Source organism: Ammospiza caudacuta, chromosome 1 (assembly GCF_027887145.1).
Source record: "Ammospiza caudacuta isolate bAmmCau1 chromosome 1, bAmmCau1.pri, whole genome shotgun sequence".
Taxonomy (NCBI): Eukaryota; Metazoa; Chordata; class Aves; order Passeriformes; family Passerellidae; genus Ammospiza; species Ammospiza caudacuta.
The window spans coordinates 43,526,984-43,551,999 of record NC_080593.1 but is presented as its reverse complement, the minus strand read 5'-3'; the positions used below and the strand labels follow the sequence as shown (position 1 = coordinate 43,551,999).

At 38.9% G+C, this 25,016-nt stretch overlaps 1 protein-coding gene across 2 annotated transcripts in view; it reads left to right on the top strand.

Moving 5' to 3' along the window:
- The first annotated feature begins 1,520 nt into the window (after positions 1-1,520).
- The window catches only part of CAPN7 (calpain 7), a 32,157-nt gene continuing 8,661 nt past the window's right edge, over positions 1,521-25,016 (top strand). Inside the window, exons 1-16 of one of the 2 annotated variants that reach the window (XM_058821605.1) lie at positions 1,521-1,677; positions 5,637-5,745; positions 6,385-6,542; positions 8,803-8,870; positions 9,969-10,169; positions 10,574-10,660; positions 11,348-11,474; positions 11,802-11,887; positions 13,555-13,648; positions 15,216-15,362; positions 17,047-17,153; positions 18,621-18,741; positions 19,004-19,148; positions 20,645-20,744; positions 22,474-22,609; positions 23,075-23,150. In XM_058821605.1, the coding sequence (XP_058677588.1) occupies positions 1,576-1,677; positions 5,637-5,745; positions 6,385-6,542; positions 8,803-8,870; positions 9,969-10,169; positions 10,574-10,660; positions 11,348-11,474; positions 11,802-11,887; positions 13,555-13,648; positions 15,216-15,362; positions 17,047-17,153; positions 18,621-18,741; positions 19,004-19,148; positions 20,645-20,744; positions 22,474-22,609; positions 23,075-23,150 (1,864 nt within the window). In that variant the 5' untranslated portion in view covers positions 1,521-1,575. The remainder of the gene's footprint in view (positions 1,678-5,636; positions 5,746-6,384; positions 6,543-8,802; positions 8,871-9,968; positions 10,170-10,573; positions 10,661-11,347; positions 11,475-11,801; positions 11,888-13,554; positions 13,649-15,215; positions 15,363-17,046; positions 17,154-18,620; positions 18,742-19,003; positions 19,149-20,644; positions 20,745-22,473; positions 22,610-23,074; positions 23,151-25,016) is intronic. The other variant, XM_058821675.1, reaches the window with a different exon arrangement.

Here is a 25,016-nt window from a genome sequence, read left to right as displayed (position 1 = left end):
CCTTGCAATAAGTCGTATTTTCAGGCAGAAATAAAAGCTTGTAGAATCACGGAATTGTCCAGGTGAGAAGGAACCTTGTACAGCCTTCTGTGGGAAGGGGAGCATAGATGAGACTAGCACCCTGCCTATACCCTCTTGGAAACCTCCAGCAATGTCCCCAGGGAGGCTGTTCCAACAAATGCCTTCTATAAAAATTTTCTTTCTTATCACAAAATGAAATCTCTCCCAGTGCAACTTGTTCCCATTACCCCTTGCCATGTAGCCTCTTGAGCATGGACCCCACTCCTCAAGAATCCCACTCCTCAGATTTTCCCTGACTGCCTCTTATGGTAGAAAAAAAGAGAAAATACTGAACATCCTAGCTAAGCAATCTAGGTTACAAAACTGCTAGCCCAATTTTTTTTTAATGGGGATCAATACAATAAAACGGGGTTTTGTTTGCTTTCTATTTTACACCTATATGAAAAACAGATGCACACTGAAAACACTCTCCTTTAAAGGCTAGAAAACCCAACCTCAGGGGATTAGCCATGTCCACCTCTATTAAAAATTGAGAAATGGAAAAAAAAACCCAACCCCACTCTGCAACCCCTGGGCTCCACCTGCTTCCTTCACCCATGGCTAACAACCAAGGGATGGAAGAGAATCCAAGGAAGTGATTTTTCACCTGTACTCAGCACTGGTCAGGCCACACCTTGAGTGCTGTGTCCAGTTCTGGGCCCCTCAGCTCAGGAAGGACATGGAGGTGCTGGAGTGAGTCCAGACAATGGAGCGATGGAGCTGGTGAAGGGTCTGGCACACAAATCCTCTGAGGAGCAGCTGAGGGAGCTGCGGGTGTTCGGCCTGGAGAAAAGGAAGGGAGCCTCTCCTCTCTCCAGGGAGACCTCACTGCTCTCTACAGCTCCCTGAAAGGAAGGTATATTTCAAGTGACAGAACAAGAGAAGGTAGTCTTAACCTGTGCTCTGAGAGGTCCAGGTTGGACATTAGGAGGAATTTCTTCACGGAAGGAGAGATTAGACACTGGAATGGGCTGCCCAGGGAGGTGATGGAGTCACCGTCCCCAGGGATGTTTAAGTCTGGACATGGCACTTAGTGTCACAGTCTGATTGACACGGTGGTGTTCGGCCATGGGTTGGATTCGATGATCTCAGGAATCTTTTCCAACCTAACTCATTCTGTGATTTTGTGTTTCTGAAATTTTGTAATTCTGTTATCAGCGCCTCAGGCTGGCGCGCGCCGTTCCCGCCCACCGCCTCACCGGCCCCGCCCGCCCCCGCGCGCCCGAGCACGCGCAGGGCTGCCGGGGCGCGCGGGCGTGGGCGCGCGGTGGGCGTGGCCAAACGAGGCGGACCGGGCGCTTTCGAAGCCGGTGGGCGTGGCCACATACGCGGCCGTGCGGGCGGGGGCGTGGCCATCCGTGGGGGCGTGGCCAGACATGGGGGCGCGGCCGACGGGCGCGGCGGGGTCAGGGAGGCGGGGAAGGCGGCCGGGCGGGCGCGGGGACAGGGACAGGGACGCGGTGGGCTTCGACGGGAGGTGTCGCCGCTGCCGCCGGCACCGGGAGGACGCTGGCCATGGACGCCACGACGCTGGAGCTGGACGCGGTGAAGTTCGCGAAGCTGGCGGTGCAGCGGGACCAGAGCGGGCGCTACCAGGAAGCGGTCTTCTACTACAAGGTACGGCGGGGACGCGCCGGTTCCCTCGGGGCGCCGCCGGTTGCCCCGCACCGCGGGCCGCGCGATGCTCTTGAGCTGCCGGACGGTTCCCGCTCCCCCCTTGGCCCCCCGAGGGCCGGAGAGGAGTGCTCGGCACCCCTGCGGCCCGGCTCGGCCCTGCAGGCGGAGGGAGACGCGCTGGGTCAGCGCGGCCGCCCCCGCCCTCCCCCGGCGGGTGTGCCCGGGAGCGCGCTCGGCCCGGGGAGGGCGAGGCGGTGCCCGCCGAGACGAGAGCGGAAGGCCGTGCGTGAGCGTCGAAAGTTTGTCAGTGTTCGGAGGAGCCGCGTCCTTCAGGGCGGGTTGCGAAACGCCTTTTGCCTGCGTCCTGCTTTTAGGTGGGAACCAGCGCTGCCCGGGCCTGATGTTTACCGACAGGCTGTGGGGAAGCGCTGCAGGTACTCGGCTTAAAAACCGGGAATGGGCGCTTCTTCCAGCTGCTGGAGACACGGCCCCTTCACTGCTGCTGGGAGGATTCATCGTAACCTAAAAACGTCTCTGCCCTGCTGGTTTGACACGTTCATTCCTGGCCTCTCCCCAAGCCCTGCCAGGCCAGAAAGACTGATCAGTTTTATGCTGGGCATTTTGGAGAACCACAAGTGGGCATGCTGCTGCTCCTGGGTGTGCAGCTGGAAGCAACTGTCTTGTACAGTCACCAAATAGAGAGGTGTGTGGTGAAATACAAGATGCTCAGCAGTAACACAGCTTCAGATCACAAGCTGTCAGTGACAGGTTTTTACCTTCGTGTGAATACTCTTTCCGTTAGGGAAAAGATTTTATTGTTTCCGTAGAATGTCAGGTTGGTGTAGCTAAGGGTATAATGAGGTTGATTCAGTGTCTTACTCCACATCTGCAGGTTTACTACTAATATTTAGTCATTTTTGTGCAACCATTAGGCATTTTTCACCTATGTAAATTGTTGGGGTTTGTGTCGTAAAGTTACATTAAAGTTCCATATCGCATTGACTTCTCACCTGCGAAAAGCCTCTTTGAAGCCTCTGTTTATCCTTATCACAGCAATCATTCCACAGATTCTGTTATCCTGACAAAGTGATTCTCTTCCAATAATTTGTTAAGGGATTTGTAGCTGGCCTTTTATTTCATGAGTACAAGGTGTCTGTGAAATGTTCAGAAAGCATAGTGTTAATATCTTGGTGGCCTATTCATGTAAGTGTGAAAGAATAGGAAGAAGAGTCTTTTTTTCCTTTTTTTTTAACCCAGTTGTTAATTTTTAGAGGGCTAAATTTATATATGTACTTTATATATGTACTTTATAAATGCAAAAATTTTAGTTGCTCATAGTAATGCCGATAAGCTCTGTGTTCACCAGGAGCAGCATGTGTGCATGGTCTGATAACCATGTGCAGTACTCCTTTAGCACTGTATATCTCTCCTTTTATCTGGCAGAAATTAGTCAGTGCTATTCAGAATGAAAGCATCTTTTTGTGCAAATAGTCACCCCTGTATGCTTTGGAACATACATGTGTGTGGAAAATCTTTTTCACATGCTGTATACAGGTGATATTCTTGCTAAGTGGAAAAATGAACCCCTGGCAATCTTGGTGCACTTGAAGCTAGACAAGACAAGAGGGTAACCTAGATATGTTTAGCTTTCCAGATTTTGCCTGAAGAATCACTTCCATGTTAGATTATACAAATAAATTACAAAATGCCATTTATTATTTCAGGGATACTTTGTTTATTTATTTATTTATTTATTTATTCATTTATTCCGGCACAGTAGAAGTAAGCCCTGGCCTGTCACCTGCTTTCTTATGAACTACTCTAAGAAGTTCAGAGCCCACTGGTGCAATTACTAAGCATGTGGGAAAGCTTGGGTACTGAACTGGCTTCTGCAGGAACTCGACCCTAAGGATGAAATATGGAAATCGCCACAGTTGGTGCCATAGACAACACCAAGATGTGTGAATGGGGTTCCTATGGTTAGCGAGTGTGCTTGGCTTCCTGCTCCATGTAACTTTGATAGGCGCCATGGGGAGTGCTGCATGTGAGCCAGCTTCGGGCTGCTTGCTAATTAATGGTGCTCTGCAGAAATGTCAGGATCATATTTGGACACTGATGACTTCAGCCAAAACTGCTGAAGGCTGTTGCTAAGTCTGGCTGTTGACCAGCTGTTAGCAGCTTGCAGACTGATGAGCTGTAGTTAGCTTAGTGTGACTGTGGCACACTACTCGTGACAAACAGTAGTGACATTGGAGAGATCATAAACGTGAATTGCACATCCATCTGGTCACTGGAAACAGCTGGCATGCTGGCTCCACAAGCACTCTGTCAACTGCTTCAGTCCTTTGCAGATTTGCTTTATAAAAGACTTTCCCGTTATGTTTACATCTTAAAACCAGGCAAAAACAATTGTGCTTGAAATCACAGAAGAAACATCAATTATACACTGGTTTGGAAATCCACATTTGTGCTTTGCATCATTTGTAGACCACATATCTTTATGATACAGCACCTGTTTTGTCAGTCTGTACTTGCAGTATGTCACAGACAAATATACCCATCCCTTGAGCACACAGCTGTAGTGCACTTTTTCCCCTGCAAAAAATAGTTGTGTGCTAGGTCTTAATAGTATTTAATTGCTACATATAAATGGTACTTCTGCTTACCCTTCAGTGGCTGTGGATGTTTTGTGTGACGTAGTATGGAGATGGATGCTGGCAGGGAGCATGCAGTGGTTGATTGTGTGATGTTTCTCACTGAAAGTATATCCTAGTAACAAATACAGGCTGTGTCAGGATCAGATTTAAGTTTGGGCAAACTAAACAGATGGATATGGGAGCAAACTGCTAAGCTTGACCAAAATGATGGCCATAAAACACACAAGGGAGCCCTGGCCATGGGTCTGTGCTTGCCCTGTGCAGGGCAGCCTCTGAGCACCATCTGTGTGAAGCAGCTCTCCAGGTGCTCTAGTGCTTTCTGCCTTCCTCTCTAGTTACTCTCCTGCTTTCTGCCTTCCCAGCCTGCCTGCTACCCCACCACCTCCTCTGCTCTGCTGCTGCTGGGAGGGCAAGAACTGCCACAAAACTGGGGGGTTTTCCATGTCCATAGTGGGAACAAAACAAGGTTTCTGTCCTCATTTCTGTGGGGCGACAAGTGTTGGTTCTCCATGTGGTTTGGAGACTGTGTCAGCTCTGGCTATTTATTGCAATCCTGCCAAAACTTACGTGTTTTTCATGAATTCAGTGAAGGGATAGACAGCTTATGCAACTGAAGGCGTTTTTTCTTAATAGATTTGTACAGGATGGAAAAAGCCTTAATGTGGGTAATGTACTGTGCTTCTGAGCCAGAGGCCTGTGCTTCTTCCTGGAAGCAGACTTTCACCCAGTATTTTGTGTATATACATTAAAAAAAACAAGTTGGAGAAGCTAGGAAGCCTCACATTTGTAGATGTTCCAGATTGGATAGCTTTATCTGAGTAATAATAATTTTTAAAAATGCTTACTAAACAAAAATTCTTGACATTTGATTTTAAAAAGCTTATATATTTATTTCCTTTTGTTATTACCAGATTAAATGCAAATAACTGGAATAGCTACTTTTTTTCCTAACCTTAAATCCTCAACTTTGAAACCAAACTGATCTCAGTGCATGCATGAAGAGTTTTACTTAAAATCTCCTATTTTCATACATTACTATATAAACAGGCCTAACATCTGATCTTACAGAAATTCTGAATGTTTTTATAGTCTTATAGGTTGTCCCAGATGTGAGAAATTAAACATGATCTAGCTTATAACTTGAAACTTTTTCTTTTGAGCAGAATTTCCCTGCAGCCACTGAGTCTTTTTGCAGATTTAAGGGCTTGCTTTCATGCAACTCATGGCTGCTGTAGGCCCTCTGTTTATGGTAATTTTCTAGGCAGCAAACATTAACTTTGTTTCCAATTCCTCTCCCTTCAGGAAGCTGCACAAGCCTTGATTTATGCTGGGATGGCTGGGTCCAACTTGGAAAATATTCAAGAAAAAATAAATGAGTACTTGGAGAGAGTTCAAGCTCTCCATTCAGCAGGTGGGTAAGGAGCTTTCTAATTAAACCTCTGCTTAAATTAATTGAGTGGAAAGTTGTTTGCTGCTGTGAAATACATATCAATGGTGTTTGCTCTGTTTTTATTATTCTGAGTTTCTTGTCCTTTGTGAAGAATCACAAATACAATGAGCACAGCAGTGCTTTGAATTCTGATGGACCATAAATTAAGTGGAACATGACTTTCTAAGGACTTGGGTGTGGGTGTTCTTTGCTTTTAAATATTCTGAGGAACCACATCTGCAGAGCAAATGTGAGAAAGGTCATTAGTAAAGGTATTAAGTGAGATGGACACCGAAGTATATTATTGTAGGTGATGTATTTTCACAAATGATGCAATATTTTACATAATTAAACATCCTTGTTCTCCATCTAGTATGAAAGAGATTTTACTTACATTATTTCAAATCTGAAATATCCTGAGAGCTAACCTCTGCTTCAGGAATTGTGATGGTGTTTCCTTGCCCTTGCATAGATGTTTTTAGCAGTTTGGAAAGATTTTGTTCCCAGACAAGAAATAGACATTCCCCATCTGATTAGAGCTGCTAGTGTTTTGGTGACATGTTCAGGATGTTTTTCCATGTCTGCTGCTATAGAAGGCTAAATACTGTTTTTTTCTTTTAGTTCAATCACAGAAGACAGACCCTCTGAAGTCAAAACAACAGTTGGACTTGGAGCGTGCTCACTTCCTAGTTACTCAGGCTTTTGATGAAGATGATAAAGGCAATGCAGAAGAAGCTATAGAGTTGTACACAGAAGCAGTGGAACTCTGTTTGAAAACAGTATGTTAAGCTACAGGTTAACTTGGTGGAATTATGTGATGGTAAGAAATTCTTCCACTCTCACAAATGACTGACCCTTAAAGGCTGGCTTGAAAATGGAGTACCTGTATTTGTAAAAACTACATTTTAAAATTTTTTTGTTTGTTTCACTGGTTTTGGTTTGGTTTTTTGGTTTTTTTTTTTTAGTGTTTCTTACAGTCTTTTTTATGTTCTATACAACACTACAAATTTATGGAGACTAGTCATTTATGTGGATTTTTTTTCTGAACTGGATTATACTAAAAGTTAGAAATATTCTGGAATATTTTTGGTGTTGATTTTTGCCCTGGAGCAAATACCACAGAAACAGAAATTAAAAACTGTTAAAAATGAAGATGACTTGCCAATGTGTCAGCTGTATTAATTTCTGACTACAATAAAGGAAGTCATTTAAGGGAAATTTGTGTGTGTAACATTTTCTGAAGATGTAACAGTCTACTGATGCCAAAACTATTACAAATACTACTTGATTACTCAAGTGTTTAACACTAAAGCTGTTATGAGTGAATTCAATTCACACTGCAATTAATAAGGATGAATTGGCCATTACATAAACAATGAAGAATATAACTACAGGTACTGCTTTTCTCCCTTAAGTCCAGTTGCCTTAACTAACTCATTACAAGAAGAGCTCACCATCATAATGTAACTCCACCAAGTCTGTTTTTCTTTTTCCCTTCTTTTCAATGTTATAATGTAAATATATTTGTGGGTTGGTGAGGGTGTTATGTTACTGTTGCTACATGCTTGAGTAAATCCTTTCCTCTGAATTATGTTAACAGGTTTTACCAAGGCTAAAACCCTGGTGGTACAGTGTAACCAGACCAAGAGTTAGTAGAGCTGCTCTAGTTTTTCCACTTGAGCTGTTGGAGAGGAATATTTTCAGTCTATTACATAACATTTACTGCAGCAGCATGCTCCTTCTTCTCTGCTGTGTTCCTCCTTCTGTTGTGTCAGTGCATGCAGATATTACTGAAGTTAGTCTGAAAATATCTCATATTAACAGCTGCATTTATTGGGTATTTCATTAGGTACAAGATACTGCTGAAGTTTCTTTTAATCTTGACTAGCATATTCTTTTGTTGACATGACAGTAAGATTTGTCCCTTGCGGTGACCCAAAAGTACTTTCTTCTTCACAGGATGAAAGGAGATTTAAGGGACTCTGCTATCTTGAAGCTTTACTCCCATCTTTCTCTGCAGTATATTCAGGGGCAGAGATTTGTTTCTTCCTTACCCTTGAAGAACTCAGAGAGCAGCCATTACTCCTCTTCTGTGGCTGATTCCCAGATGAGTGTGCTGGTGTTCCATCTCCATTACTTACCTTCATAAATCTTTTAGAGTATTTTCCAACCAGGAGCTTCAGAGTGTTATTTCTTTGCAAATGAAACTAGTTGCTTACAGAGGGTGTTTCTAGTTTCATTCCTTGGGGTGAAAGTAGATTGCTTTTTGTATCCTCAGTTGACATCCCTGACCTGGAATAATTGGTCAAGGCACGAAGCTGGAACCTGAAACCTGCTTTTGGGTGCCACAGGAGAGGCCACACCTCTTGTTGTGCCTCCTGCAGATTGTTTGGCTGCAGAAGCCATGCTTCATCTGTAAGGGAGACAAAAGTATAAACTGTCATAAATGACTTCCCAGATTGGAATGGATGTTAACACTGTTCACATCTTTGTCACTCTGTCCTAGGTTATTTTATGCTTTTGATTGCAAGTTAAAAATGTTGTTCTTGCACCACTATGTTGTTCATTTGAAAACACTTAAGAAAGTAAACATTTAAAATCTTTTTCCTAAGTTACTATGATCATTTTAACACATTTGGGGAAAAGAATCAAAATGCATCCAAGCTCACATACTTGCATATACTACAACATTTTGTTATGTCTTCTTTCTGCCAATAGTATTTGAATACAGTTAATTCTTCTGGAAATTCTCTTTGTGTGTGGACTGTTTTTCATGCTGAAGAATTTTAGACATAACTTCCATTCTATCAAAATTTCACTAGAACAGCAAAATTGTATTTGCTTACATAGTATCTTTTTATGCTGAGTTTAAAAAAAGAAACTACAATAAACAAAGCAAAATATTTGCTCATTTCAAAGAGAGAATTGGAATAAATAACTAGTTACTCTTTGCTGTAATCTAGAAGTATGACAACTGAGCTAATGAAACATGTAGGTGGTTTTTGGATGTGTAGATTTTTCTTTAATTTTGCACTTTAGGCTACTGAAACCTCAGAAGCAGGACTCCAGTCCAAACTGAAACAGCTGGCTCGACAAGCACTGGATAGGTGAGTACTGCTAATGTTAGTAAACATACTAATGTTGGTAAACATACTTCCTGTCAGTTCTGAGTGTACCCTCTGAGTTGGATTCTTAGTCTAACCTGTCTGTGTGGATTCTGTGTAGACTAAGCTCCTGCAGAGTTCACCCTGGATGAATGTTCACTGAATGTGGCAGCTGTTGTGCCAACCCTCTGGGAATCTTGAGACATGCAGAGTTAGGAGAGGACTGTGTGCTTGTTAGAACAAATGCAGTGCTTCAGAGATATAATCCAGTGTACTATCATCATTGGCCTCTATAAAAGATGCTGAATTCAGGCTAGCATGAAGTCAAGGTGTCAGTGTCCCTCCATAAGGAAGACAGCTTGGAAACTGGGAAACATTTTTTTTTACAATAGCAATCTAATTACATAGGGTGTGTGTATTGAGATCTCTGAAACAATTTGCACAAGTATAAGGTCAATGTATACCTTTTTAAATCAGCTCTATGATGGTGAATCCCAGGCTGTGTTGGGCTAAGTTTCAGTATAAATTGGGTTTTAGCATTTCTCAGTCTGTGTTCAGAAAAAATCCCAATACTTTGCATGTGTGTGACTATACAGAAGCTTATTGCAGCAGTAACAAAATATGGCTCCTGCATACACAGTGTTCAAGCAGTTGAAAGCCTGGGTTGTGAGAATGCCCATGGGTTTTACTACTATTGTACCTGCTAGACAAAATAAATCTGGAAGGTATGAGAGGATACAGATCAATTTTTTCTCTGTGTTTCAGTGATCTTGTTCTGAGATTCCACATAATGAACACTTACAGAAATTCTCCTATTAGCATAATTTAGAGGCAATAAAATCTAATGAGTTCTGTCAAAAGTAGCTTGTAAGAGTTGGAAATGCTGTACTTTAATTGATTCAAGAACAGAACAATAAAGAAGTACCAACATCAGAAGTCAATTTGAGGTTTTTTTAAGAAAAAGTAGTGTTGGTCAACTGGGGCATTTTCTCATTCCATTTAACATATGTGGGAACATGAACAAAGAAAATCAATAATTGAACTGTAATTACATTTTTTTTATCACTGTTGTAAAGAAAATACATTCTTTATTTGCTTTAGAGCAGAAGCACTGAAGGAATCTATGTCAAAGTCATCTCAGAAAGAAAAGTCAACTGCAGCCAAACCAAATCAGCCAGTCAGAACGTTCTTTCCATTGGGACCTGATTTTTCTTTAAATGATAAACCACAGACAATCAGAGCAGTACAAGCTAGTGAATCTCAAGGTCAGAGATACACTGCAGAGGAGATTGAAGTACTCAGGTAAGTCTAAGGTTTTCCAAAATGAGTTCATGGAAGGTCTGACTCTGAGAAGCCAAAGTGCAAAGTTGTTTTTATAGATTGTACAACTGCTACTTCACTGGAAATAAAAGGAGCATAATATTTTATATTACTCTGCCTTCTATTCCATCCAGTTCTTTTTACTTTGATTTTTATTATAGGTGAAATAAGCTACAAATAATTTATAAAAACATTAACCTAAATTGTGACTTTTGAAAACTATCAAATATATAATGTTCAAGAGGTAGTGGTTTTGTTTTCAGAAGCACTGTGTATTTCTAGTTTTTAAAAACTTATTTCATTTTTACCTTATGCATGTTAATCTTCAGAAGATGATTGATAAGTTTGTAGCTCTTCTTTTTTGTTGTTTTTCTTCTGACTTGCAGGAAGACTTCAAAGATTAATGGCATTGAATATGTGCCTTTCATGAGTGTTGATCTGAGGGAACGTTTTGCCTTCCCTATGCCTTTTTCGTAAGTATGCTTCAGTTACTGAACTTTAGTTTTGTTTTTACTTTCAAAACTTTTCCATATTTGGTATTTCTGTATTTTATTTTTCAGGGTTTAAAATAATTTACATAGGCTTTTAAGCATGATTCAGGCAGAGATATTTAAATACTACCACTTCCTTCTTCCACTTTGAACTTAAAACTTTACTGTAAGCTGATCCTGCTCTGTAGTACTTTTGCACTTGTGTCTTCAAGCCTATAAGGATAATATTATATTTGGCTTTTTGGATTATTGGGCTGGGCTGGCAGCTTGAGACTGTTTTCTGATGCTGCTCCATGCTAATAAGCTTAGCTCTGTTGCCTGTAAAATGCAGGTCATAGCTGTTTCTTCTGTAAAAGGGATATTCCAAGTAAGAGTGATATATAACAGCTAGATTTTCATTCATAATCAATAATAATAAGTTAAGATTACACAGCCATAATAGACAAAGACATTTGTCTGTTATGATTTTTTTTAACATTTTTCCTTTTTCCCCCCCTTAAAAATCACAAACTTCAAAGCAGTGTTCCTTGAAATTGTTTTACAGCTTTGTACTTGTTTTGTGCCTATTTTGCACCATCTGTCTGACATATTTAAGACTGCACATACCATAAAAAGCTCTTCTAAACTGCTATTGATTTATTTCTACTTTTTTTTCTCTCTTAAATCTAGTGATAAGTGTGGGAAGCTACCCTTATCCCCCAAACAGAAAGCAATGTTTGCCAAGTGGGTGAGACCAGATGACATAACAAATAACCCTACGATGATCTACACCGTATCAAGTTTCAGCATAAAGCAGGTAAATTGTTCCTAAGGAAAAATGTGGGCTGCTAGTTGTTTATCATGGGGGACCTTGTTGTTCAAAAAGGAATCCCCAAATATGAGAGTGTTTTCCTTGGCTCTTATGAGGTTAAATAAATGCAAAAAAATTTGTTTGTAGGGGCCTCATCTTGAACAAGCATACATTTTATGCCTCTTTAATAGTGGCTTTGCTTCTTTTGGTTTAAATCCTTCCCTTTTGAAGGGAATTACTAACTGACTGTTTTCCTTCCCTCCACATACTGCATTCATCTCTCAGTAGCTGAATTATTACTAAATGTCCTCACTGGCTTTCTTCTCTTTGCAGACAATAGTGTCAGATTGTTCTTTTGTGGCATCGCTAGCTATCAGTGCAGCGTATGAAAGAAGATACAACAAAAAATTGATCACGAGGTAAGTAGCTGTTGCTCTGCAAGATCTTTTCAGATTTAATACTGCCCAGCTTTTGCAGTATGTTCTGTGACAGCTGTACACAGTCAAAACCAGCGTTTGTTTCATCTCCCCTGGACTTGTGGTTTCAGCGCTTCTAAGCTGGAAGCCAACTTTATATTGAAACAAAGGGTTTTAAGTTTAAAAGCAAAAGGCTGTTAGACAAACATTTCTAATAAATATTTTGATCAATCAAAATTGGGAACAGATAATGAATTTATTCACCATAGACATGTTCAAAGAAACAGCAGTTTTCAAACATTTATTTATGCTCTAATATCCAAGATTTTTTATAGATACTGCCAAAACTCTGCACAATTTATTGCATCATGGTATAGGTGTTTTGTGTCTTTTATTTCTACCAGAACGTCTCATCTTTTTGTTTAATGGATAGCCCAAATTTTATCCAGCCAAGCAGCACTTTATTAAATTTGCTGTCCTGGTTGGACAATTACCATTGATTAAGTTTTCTGGGGCGTAACAAGTCTATTAAGTGGCTCCCTTACTGTACCTGCAATGTATTAATTAAGGTTTTCTGGGGTGTATAGGCCTTTGACTCCTTAACTTGCTCAAGATAGCTTTCTTTTTCCATGACATCTTATTCATCTCTAGTTATATAACTATTGAACAATTCTTTATTGAATTTTGTTCTTCAGCTGCTGATTGAGTTCTCTGAGGGGTATGGGTTCATGGAGTTCCTTTCTGCAGGTGCTGTCAGATAATTTCTCGGGGGTTTTTTCTGACACTCAGCCAACACAGATCTAAATCAAAGCCAGCTAAAATCACAGTCAAACATTCCTTAACTAATTAAGCATAGTTCATGACAAAATTTTTTAAAACTCATAAAACTCCTGTCTAAGATATAACTTGCTGTCAATATGGGTATGTGTACAGAACTGGAGTCTAACTTCAGATGTGCTTTGACAAATAAGAAATAGTTTGGAAGGATTTTGTATTTGTTTGGGATTTTTTAAATATAAACTTTATTTATAATGCCCTCTGGTTTTATTTTTCTATTTTATTTGCTGCTGTGCAACAGGTGGTCCATTTTACAACTCATTGTGGAATTAATGTTAACAATACTATCTCAGCTCCACTCAGTTGGCATCCTATGATGAATTTGCCATGGATTTTCTGGACTTTGCTAGGATGCTCTTGCCAGACCAGTGTGTGATTGTTTTTGGATTGTTTTGTTTTAATCTGTTCTTTTTGGAGCTGAATCTGTATTCTTTTCAAGAGCAGCAAGTTCTGCACTGCCTTCTCGTTCAAAAGTTTGACTTATCATTCAGGCAAATACTGTATTTATATTATAGATTTGTAAATACTGCTTGTTTAATCATAAGATAAATTTGTTTGCCTTGCTTCTGTTTGAGAAACAATTAGGTTGCTTATGTTCTTTTTGCTACTATATTAAGTAGAAAGATGCAGCAAGAGCAAGGCCTGAAAAAATAAAACCTATTTAAACATGATTATTTTTACTAAATTTGAGTTGCTTTTCATTGAACATGCCATATTTCTGGTCAGTGTAAATTCCATAAATAGACTGTGTTAATCTCACTTTTATCTTTATAAGTCAAGTCATTTATGTCATAATTTCCTCATTTTCTTTTTTTTTTTTTTTCTGTTAACAGTATAATTTACCCTCAGAATAAGAAAGGAGAACCAGAATATAATCCATGTGGTAAATACATGGTGAAGCTTCATATCAATGGTGTTCCTAGAAAGGTAAATCTTTTGGGAGAACTTACTGCTGTTACTGCAAAAGTCAAAAAGTGTTTTAAAAGCTTGATCACCTTCACTATGAAGTGCTTGCATAGCAAAAACTTTAGGCAGGTGTTTTTGGAAAGTAGTTTTTAATTGTTAAACCTTTTTGAGATTCATTTTTGGTTTTGAAGTATGCAGCCACATACTTCTTCTGTCTGTACTTCTGTACTTCTATGGACATTAATAGAAACAGCCTTACGTTAAATTAATGTAAAAAAATGCCTTATATTACTTAACAAATTGTGAAAACCAAGTAGGAACAAAGCCTTGTATCCCCTATTTATGAATTAGGTGTGCACTCTTCCACTTCATCTTAGAAAGAATTAAAAATTATAGAGGGAGGTATCAGGAAGAGTGTAGATATGAAATGACCATAGAGGAATAACTTGACTGATAATTCAAGCAAGGCCTTGCTCAACTACAGATTTTTGGTAAGAAGAGGAAACGCCTGAAGATTAAACTTCACAAACTCACAAACAACTTCATTTTCTTTTCAGTGCAATGAAGAAGAACATAAAATAATGTATTTCTCCACATCATACTTAACTGTAGCACAGATCATAGTGACTGATGAATGCTTACGAGAGTTCAGAAGTTGAGTGGTCATATTCACAGGGTGGGGAAGTAGGGGAAACTCCTCAAAGGCTCTTAATTGTTAAAATATAACCTCTGGGTCAGGAAGTCCTTGAGCTGCAAAATTCCAGAATCTGAATGTTCCAGGAAAGTATCATTTTTATATCTGTCTTGCTCTTAATACTCTTTCCAAAATATCTCCTAAGGGCTGCCTTTTGTTAGGATGAATGGCCATTTTTTCTCCTTTGAAAAGGTCTATTCATTCCTGCACAGATAGGATTTGACCAGAGAATGGGCTGTGTTGGTAATGGACCAGTGCCAACAGGAAACTGAAACATCTATTCACAGAAGCTACTTCAGATTACTGCAAATACGCAGTCAGAATCTGTAGTGATGATGAATATAGAGTACCTAATTTAAAGAAGAAATGTTAATGCTGTCAGAGCTGCTGCTTTGAGGTGTTCTTCCTTTTCAGAGAGAAGAAACTTAAATCTGGAACTAGAGGCTATGAAAGTGATATGACACAATTTATTCCCTTAAAGATAAATAAATATTTATTTCTCTGCTGGCTACCAAGCACTGTCCATGCTCTGATTCCTAATTAGATGAGGAATATTGTTAGGCTTTTCTTTACTTTTTATGCTTGAAATTGCATGGAAACTTTCTTCAAGTGCCTTTTGCAGTAGCTGTTGCTCACTTTATATGAGTATACTGTCACCATCAGTCAAGGCAGCCACTCACATGTCACCCAATTAGACCTGTGCAATCAAGAGCTGGCAGTGGAATTTCTTTTTGACTTTGGCAAACCACTGCAAGGTTAATAGAGGTGTCCAAATGTGAGAATAATGGTCAGGTCTGGCTGTGTCTGAAAAGCTTTGTATTAATGAGGATTTTGTTTGATTTTCTGATTACTTTCAAAATACTGTATTCATAATGCTTCATTCCTTTCACACAGGTAATCATAGATGACCAGCTACCTGTTGATCATAGTGGGGAACTTCTCTGCTCTTATTCCAATAATAAGAATGAATTATGGGTGTCACTAATAGAAAAAGCTTACATGAAGGTCATGGGAGGATATGATTTTCCTGGATCAAATTCTGTAAGTATGAGATTATTTCTAAGAGGAAAAAAATCCACTTAAATAATAATGGGTAAAATAATTTCATTCTAGTGAAATCAAAGTGAACAGCTTAGGGAGACAAGTATTTGGTATGACATTTTCTTAATTTTTTTTCTGTTTCTTTCTTTCACAATTATTTTTAGCTGTACTTAATGGAATTATTCCATCAGAATAGAATGAGCAAGACATCTTGATGGTCAAAGTTAATCTTAGTTCTCAGATTTCAGTATTGATGCTTGTGGATAGGAAGTGTTTATATAGAATCTAGATGAACCTGTTGGGTGAAGTCAAATTCTCTTTGCCCATATCAAAGAGAATATGCATATGGCATATTGCCATACTGCTGATTTTGGTTTCTAACTCTTTCAATAAATAGGGCAGTTCTCCCTCATCAGGTAATGGAGTCAGCTAGGAAAGGAACAGTCTAGACATTTAGGAGGTCTGTATAGAGGGAGCAAGTGTTTTGATCTGTGCAAGTTTGTTTATCAGATTGTTCCACTCATCTCCATAAATATGCATTGGGTTTCTATAATGTGGTTACTAAAGAAACAGTCAACATACATCATACAAGTGACATGCAGGTTATTCTTTAGGGAGGAATGGTTTGCTGAAATGAGTAGCCCACATAATTTATTACTTAGGAAGCCTTTGTGATTTAAACTTTATATTACTAAAATTTTAATTTTTTTTTTCATGGTGCTAATTGGTGTCTTGACAATCACATTCTTGGTGGTTTTACTTAGTAATCATCACCTCTTGAAAAATTGTTATGGAGACAAATGTGGCTTTGTGTAAGGGGTAAATGTAGCACATATTTTTAAGTGTCAGGACACTTAAAAATATTTGTTTTGAAGGACAAAAGCTGGTGAGAGTAACGATGTTTAATTCCCATTGTCATCCTCTAACTTGCTATCTGGAAAAACAGCTTGACTGGTGACATTTAATCTCCACCCTTCCTGCCCTCTCCACTTTCCACTGTATTCCAGCTTCCTTCTGTAATCAGAGTTACTTACAATCAGGCTGGGTTGTATTTGTAATTCCTCAAGTTCCCAGCCCCCAGTGGTGGTTATTGACACTTCAGGCATTTACAGTCTCTGCTTTTGCTTTGAGGAGTACAAAGCAAAAGAATAAGAATTAAGCAATATTTCAAGGAGTTGGGAGATTAAAGCATCTTTTTATGGAAATACATATCAGTGTCAGCTTTACCAAAAAGAATAAAAAACCCAAACTCTGAGCTTTAGAAATGAAATATAAATTATTTAAAATGCATATATAATAGGAAGGTACCAAATGTACCTTCTGAGTAACATTTGGTGCTTCTGAGATGTGCTTTAAAAGTCTGTAAATCAATGAAATAAATAGAACACATCACACAGTTGAGCATGACTGATGATTTTGATATGCTTCAATTGCTCTGGAATTCCAGTTTATTTCATCAGTTCGCTTTCCAGCTTTTTTTTTTAAGATACTTGGAAACGTTGTCCTTGGCTAATCAAAGAGTTTTTTGTTTGTTAGTCTTGATCCTGACCCTGTTACGTGTAGAGCTGTATTGTAACTTATGTGTACTTGATTTCTTTCAAGGTGTTTTATAAGTTGTGTACAGACATCATATGTTTATATATGGATTATCTGTTCTGATTTCCTTTGAATACTTGCATTTCAGAATATTGATCTCCATGCACTGACAGGTTGGATACCTGAAAGAATTGCAATGCACTCTGACAATCAAGCCTTCAATAAAGACAGCACTTTCAGAATGCTTTATCAGAGGTAGACATTTGTTCTTTCCTAAGTAATTAAAATTCTTGCTGTGTAGTACTTGTGTTACCACTGTAAGAGCTGTAGAGTCACCACAGATGCTTCAACAGCAAATTGTGCTTTATAAAACCTCCATGTGCTTTCTGGAAGAAGAAAAATGAGGTGTTGGTGGCTTTGTTAAAAAAGAAGATTAAAATACTGGGGAATTTTGTGTTGGAATTCTTCTTCTATACATATGAATAAAAAAAATAACCCTTTCGTTGATAAAGAAAACAGAATATAAAGTCAGAGAAGAGCAGTTTGAAACCAATATACCAGTTATAATATAACTGGTACTAGTATAATATATACCAGTTAAGTGTTTAAAAAGAAGGAGGATATGTGTTCTGTGTTTCCACACAATTCCCCAGAACTATATTGTGTCTGCTGTCCTTGGCAAGCAGATATAATACAGTGAATCTCCTGGAGGAGCAGCAAAAGTCTCTCAAAACTGCAATACTGGTTTTCAGACCTACCGTAGCAATTGTATGTGATGGTGTTAAGGGTACAAAGTAAATTATTATTTTATTTTGCTTATGGTGAAAGATACAGCTGTAAATTACAAATGCCAGGTATATTAAGTACTTTAATTTCTTTCCAAATGGTTTTGTGCAGCCAGTGTCTTATGTATTTTATGCAGTTTCTGTTGACTGAAACAACTGCATCCACAATAAAAGAGTCTTTCTGCAGAATTTTTTCAATTGTTTAGGAGCTCTCAGAGCTGTCAGCAATTTTTCAGATGTTTTGGTGTTGTAATTTGAATGTATGACTAAAGTTAGGATGGGATCTAGCCATTGGAATATTGCTGTTGTTCACCTGGAAATGTGTTGATCCTGCAGTCCAGTGATCCTGTAATCTGTCCAGGGACACTGAGTATGAACTTGGATTTTTAGCATAGGCTGGAAACATGTTAGTGTGTTTTCACAACAGTAATTCTTCCAAAATTAACAATTGCTATTCAGAACACTAAACGTGAGTATAAACACCTACAAAAGTATAGAAGCATGAACTTCTTTTTCAGAATCCTGGGGGTGTGACAGACTTAATAATTTGCTATATGCAGTCATTGACTGAGTGGTGATGAAAACACATTTGTGCTCAGCTGTGGATTTGTGAAGAGTATCTTAAAAGTGACACAAGCTGAGCTTCAGGTTGATAAATGCTGAATTTTGTTTATGAAAATATGAAATTATATTTTAAAAATATTTTTTAACTTAAACTGTATACTGAATTGTGGAAGAAAAATAGTTCCACTTTCTCAAATTTTTTTCAGGAGTGATTTCTGTTGACAAAAACCCCTATATCCCAGTTTTTATAAAGCAGGGTCATGCTAATGGGCAGTGTACAAACATGCTGTTGTGGTGTCTGGCAAATGTTAGATTGCAACTTGTGGGATTTAATTAAGCTATTTAAGGTATTTTTTCACCTCTTTTTGAACAGATTTCACAAGGGAGATGTCCTTATCACAACAGCAACAGGGGTGATGTCTGAAGAGGAAGGAGAAAAGTGGGGTTTAGTTCCAACCCATGCATATGCAGTCTTGGATATAAGAGAATATAAGGTATCAAATGAAGCTGGAGGTGTTTTCAAACTCCTGTTTGAAACTTACATGTGCTGCTAGGTTTACCCTAGATGGGTAGCTACTGTTTTTTTTTTGCTCTAATGGCTAATACATTGTATTTTGTCTTGGACTTGGACTCTACTGGGAAATTTCAGAAAATGTAATAATTCTGTGTTTTCGTGATCCATATAAAAGCACTTTCAATATGTAAAAATTACCATGACAAGCGGAATTGACACTTTTACTTTGTGTTTTTTATTAGGGACTTCGATTTCTTCAGCTAAAAAATCCCTGGAGCCACTTACGTTGGAAGGGACGATACAGTGAAAATGATACACGAAACTGGACCCCAGACTTACAAAAATACTTAAACTTTGATCCCAGAACAGCTCAGAAAATAGACAATGGTAATAAGGCTTTAAAAGTCATTATCTTTTCAAATAGTACATATCTTTGTGGTGAATCCCTGCAGGAAAGGAGCGCTTAAGCACAAGGAGATTAAAACAAATACTAGAAACTAAACAGTCCAAAATTTTAGGAAGTATTTGTGTATTTAAATCTGTCATTTCAGGTTTGTCTGGGGTTTAAGTAATCTAGACTGTTAAATATGTATCTCAAATTAATTGACAAGAAAGTACCTCCTTGGTTAAGTGTGCTGTGTCAGTATGTGGGAGTCCAGTGCAAAGAGAACATTCTGACAATAAGCTGAGTAATGCAGCTTTTTAATATGTGAATGGACTTTCTGTGGGGTTTTTTCCTTTCCAGCGTTTTCAAATATGTATCAACATGCTTACTCTAATCAGTATTTCAGTCAATCTTTCTTGTGCATCAGCTTCATTTTACTTTCAGAAAGATGTTTCTGCTTTTTACTGTGTCTTAGTTGCTGCCTGCAAATCTCTGAGGGAGCCCCTTTGTCAGTGCCACTGTTTTACAACACTATGCCTCCAAGTCCATTAGATTAGAGCATTTATTGATAAGCCTTGTGCAAATGCCTGATGAAAACTTGTGATTCAAACATAAAAATAGCAGTCCTGGATTTGTGACAGTTACGAAATAATAGTTTATTATTTATTTAACAATTCATTTAGTAAGTGATTTGTAGCATCTGGTTGTTAAAATCTTATATGAAATTACCTTAGTAATTCTAATGGCGTTATTTCTTCTAATTGGATTTACACTTTGGCCTTCTTGGTTTTGTGTAGTTATTATTACTGGTTTTTAGTGCAGCAAGATCTGCAACTGCCCATGTCAGAGACATGATTTATAAGGCTGCTACCATTTTAAAAGTTCATTCCACTAGGAATTTGTTGGCTTGAAGGCATTGTTGTTGGCTGGAGTTGCAATTAAGGGAGCTATGGAGAACTAGAATAAATGCATGAGAATGTTGCAAAGATACAGCAAATTTAGTGTGCAAAAACCAGTGACCTAGGTGTTGGATGAAGTACCTTAGAAATACATTTGAAAATACTCACATGTTGGTTGAATACTTGATTGTGCTGAAGTAGGTTGTTGAATTGCAGGAACCTGTTTGACTGTGTATTTTATTTTTTTGCTTTTAGAAACCTAGGAAAGAGGAAATCAGGTCAGAATCACCTAATGATGTCTCTTTCAAAATAGCAGATTTTCTCATACCTTCTGCTTAGTTATTGAGAATGGAAAAGCATTCTGCCAGCTTCAGAAAGTCCCTGATAATTTGCAGAGACTAATTTGGTTTTTTTCTTGCTTTAACTTGGTTTGGAGGGCAAGTTTAAATTTTGCCATTTAGGCAGTGCAGACATTACTACTACATTTTGCAGAAATGTTGACTTACATAAGCTGTACCATTTGCCCAGAAAGAGACTTTTGAGAAACAAGTAAAATCAAGGTATCTGTAAAGAAAATAATAACAGCATTTCCTTTTCAGGCATTTTCTGGATTTCCTGGGAGGACCTGTGCCAGTACTATGATGTTATTTATTTGAGTTGGAACCCAAGTCTTTTCAAAGAATCTACATGTATTCACAGGTTGGTCCAAAAGATAAAATTTTTGTTTCAAAATCTCAGTAAGTGTTCGGTTGTGATATTTCCTTCCTTCAATTCTTCCAGGTTATAGCTAGGGGCTTGAATTCCAACCCTGTTCTTTTGAGCCTAACTTTACCCTTTCTCAGCCCAGGCTTTGTTTTTGATTAGTTCTGTAACATCAGTGGAGCTCAGTGACCCTTGTGATGTTTCTGTGGAGCTACAGCTGTGTAACCAGATCCTGACCTCAGTCCCACGTCTCCCTATCAGAATAAAAATCAGATTTTTGTGCAGTCTATCTCTAAGCAGGTCCCAGACAGTGCCTAAGTGACCCAGTTATTATTTGGAAATCATTTTTCTGGCCACTTGCAAGTGTTGTCTTTACAGGGTGTGTTCACTGACATCAGGGTGGTTTAACCAGTTCTGGATTTGAGCAGTTGTAGTTATCATAAATAATCTTCCTTTCCTGCTGATTTATTTTCTGAGTGTGATACCTGTCTCTTACCAAATACCCATTACGTTCAGGGGTTTGTCTCCCAGTTTGAGGATGTGTGTGTATATGTGTCTCCATTTTGGAAAGCAAGGGTTTCTGTACTTTTCCACTCCACTAGACTGCACTTTGGCACTGCTTCCACCCTGTCCCTGCCTGTGTTAGCTCTGCACAAGCTCCTTCATCCACACTGTGACTGCTGAGCTTGTCTATAAAGGCTCCTTCCATCTTTGCACTCCAGTTATTTCTAAAATACACTGTGGTGATGCAGCAAGATGAGATAATGTGTCTGCTGTGTCAGAGCTCACCTACTGGTCTGTCTGTCCTTACATTATCAGTGATTGTCTTCCCTCTGTGTAGGGAAAAGCCTCAGCACAGTTGCAGTTGCCATAAAATGGAAAGTAACAATGGTGATAATTTGGAACTTTTTTAATGCAGCCTTCCACACATGCTGTTCAGTTTTACAAGTGTGAGAAGGACAAGGAGACTTAGGAATGGCTGTATACACTTCTGCTTCCAGTGTGCCACACTTTGTGTTCAGTCATCAGCACTTTTTGTTTCTTCTCAGTGTATTTTTCTTGTCTAGACACTTCACGAGGCAGCAGGCAGATTCTGCAGTAGGGCACCTCAAAGATCTTTAACACTCCTGCAGGGCACCCTTACAAGCATGAAACAGGGCATATTTTAAAATAAAGTTACACCAGGAAAAAAAAATAAAAAGGAGGAAAAAAATTTGGCAAGCTTTTGAAACCAACCATAGCAGATGGATAGAGAGATGGATAGAGAGATGGACGGATGGATGGATGGATGGATGGATGGATGGATGGATGATAGATAGATAGATAGATAGATAGATAGATAGATGTTAGATTTTTACAGTTACAAAAGTGTAGGTGTTTTTTCATTTAATATTGGTGTGTGCAATCATGGCTATGGTTGTGTAGCCCAGGCTGCTTAAATGGTTCAGCTTTTTCTGTGCTTTCTGTGGTTACAGTCTTGTTTGTATTTAGTATTTTTCATTATCACACATGTATTGTGATGAACTCATTTATAAACAAGGTTCTAAGATAATGCTTCTGATGTGACTGTGTTATGTAACCACTGCCATAGATTCCAGTAGAAAACTGGGCTTTGGTAACTTGTTACTGATAATATCACACTCTGCATATGTGTAGGATTTGGAGCTCGTTTCAGAGCACAAATTCGTTTCCTACTGGTCTAATAAGGTGTCTGTGTCACTTTCAGCACGTGGGATGCAAAGCAGGGCCCGGTGAAGGATGCCTACAGCCTGGCCAACAACCCTCAGTACAAGCTGGAGGTGCAGTGCCCACAGGGTGGTGCTGCTGTCTGGGTCCTGCTCAGCAGGCACATCACTGACAAGGTGCTGGCTCTGCACTGCAAGCTCTGCCACAGCTTCTGTACATCTTTCTGTATGGCTTTCTCTTGTTATTTCTCTTATTATTTCATAGGCAGTATGTTACTGCCTGTGTTCAGGTGTGTATGCCTGTATACATGTGGAGTGTTTTAATTCAGCAGGTACATGTCCCTCCAATTGAAACAGAGTAAAATTTGAGCTAAGTGATTCTATTCCACTGTAAAGCTTCTGAAGTAACTTTGAATCCTGGGGCCTGAATAAGTTCTATTAGTGGATTACTAATAGAACTGGATTACTTCAGGCATTTTAAAAAGAATTCTGTTGGGCATCCCAATAAATACAAATATCACATCATATTGTGTGCTGATCAAAAGGGATGGTATAAGGTGTTCTTGACTCTGATTAAGCATTCATGATGTTTCACAGAATATCACAATTCTGATTTGTGGTTTTTTGTGTTTTTTTTTATAGGATGACTTTGCACACAATCGGGAATTCATTACAATGGTTGTGTACAAGACTGATGGCAAAAAAGTTTACTATCCAGGTTAGTGTGCCTTAATTGTCCAGAAGCTGATGTTATAAATAAAATGAAGGATACAGAATTTTATGGAGAGGAAAGGCCCTCTTTTCTTTAAAACTAGATGCCTCTTTAAGAAGTCAGTCTTCTTAAATCATTGTTTTGCTCTGTTTGATCCTACTTAAAGTCTACACTGAAGGAATAGGCTATTCTAAACATGCTGTAAGCACTCTTTAGAGGTCTGCATAGTCCTGCTGACACTTACTTTGATGCGTCATTTTCTTTATTTTTTCTGGTTATTTTTCAGTGCCTGTAGTTAATGCTTAGAGAGATCAGATGCTGTGTGTTAGTTTCTCTGGTAGCATAATTATTTCCTATATTTGTGAAATTATTTAAAGCTCTACAGCTTCCACAGAATGAAAATAATCAGGGTTAATTGTCCCATGAACTTGTCTTAGTACAATACCTAAGCAAGCTTATGAAATATAGGTGAACACTTCAACTTATTTCCAAGTATCAGGTATGGAATGTTAAAAATGTTCAAATTTTATCCAAATCTCTTGGTCATCATATGTCAGATTCTTGTCACCTTGAGGAGAAGTGGTTTGCTGTAGCTGTGAAGTAGCCAAGTATGCTTTATTTCAGGAGAGATAGCAGATCTGAGACACAGGCTGAGACACAGGGTGTAAAGGTAATGCCCAGGTTGAATGGATAGGCTGAAACTTTAAGGTAGAGCTAGTAAGATCATCTTTTTATTTATTCTTTAAGTTAAAGATTGCTAGAAGTTAAGTTAGAGGTTGCTGTTAAGTTAAAGATTGCTAGAAATATTCCTTGGAATTATTCAGTGAAGGTGCATTCTAAAACAAGTGGGATTTGGCCAGTTGCTTTTACAGATAGGAACCTCTTTAGAACCAGGTTTGCATTCAGGTAGCTGCTCATGCAACAACTCCCTCAGTAGATTTTAAAGCTTTTTTCACCAAAGAGTGGGATTTATGGGACTTTTTCTATTGGAATGGCTAATGAGCATTGCATTGTTTGCATCTGATCTTGTTCAGTGAACTCTGCTGACCAATTCCCCCAGAATCCAAGCTTCCCTGAGAACCCAAGTATTTCTGTGGAAAGATCTCTTGACACCTGACATCATCTGGTTTTGCAAGAGCTCCTCTGTGAGGAGAAGTAAATGCCCAAGTTGCTTCTGGTGTTCCTGGTGGTTGGAGCAGTGCTTATTTTACACAAGTCTCACTGAAAATGTCCTTAAGTGAGCAAACCCAAACACAAATGTATAGCAGAGTGAACTGTTCAGTTGTGCTTGAAGGAGACAGCCTAACAAGACCAGTACCAAAAACTGAACAATTTGTATGTTTTGTCTTGCTACACAAACTCTTAAAAACTTCTGATCTCACGAGCTCAAACTTGTTTAAAACCTTTTTCCATGGAAATAGATTGGTCAAGCTGCACTATTATTTTTAACCATCTGTTAAAGTGAGATGAGAACAAAGCAGTTTAATCCTTTGGCAGCAAGGCCGAGATTTCCCATTCCTAAGCTTCTTATTGTTTTATATTAATCCTTTCCCCTCTCCCATGTTGCTTTGTGGAAGAAAATAAAAGGACCTGATCCTGGGCCTATTGAAGTAATTGGCTAGACTTGGTCCTGCTTCACTGAAATTAAAAGAAGTCTGGAAAGAACCAATTAGAGGCCAAATAACAAATTACACTGTCTAATTATAAAAGCAAACATTTGGCATCTTTCTAAGTACCACGTGCATTGGTGCTGGGATGCAGCTACATCTGTGTAATGATCACAGGGATTTGAAGAGAGAGGGACAGAAAGTGTGTGTGGTTTAGTTAAAGGAATTAACATGTTTTGGAGTATTGTTTACAAGGTGGCCCAAG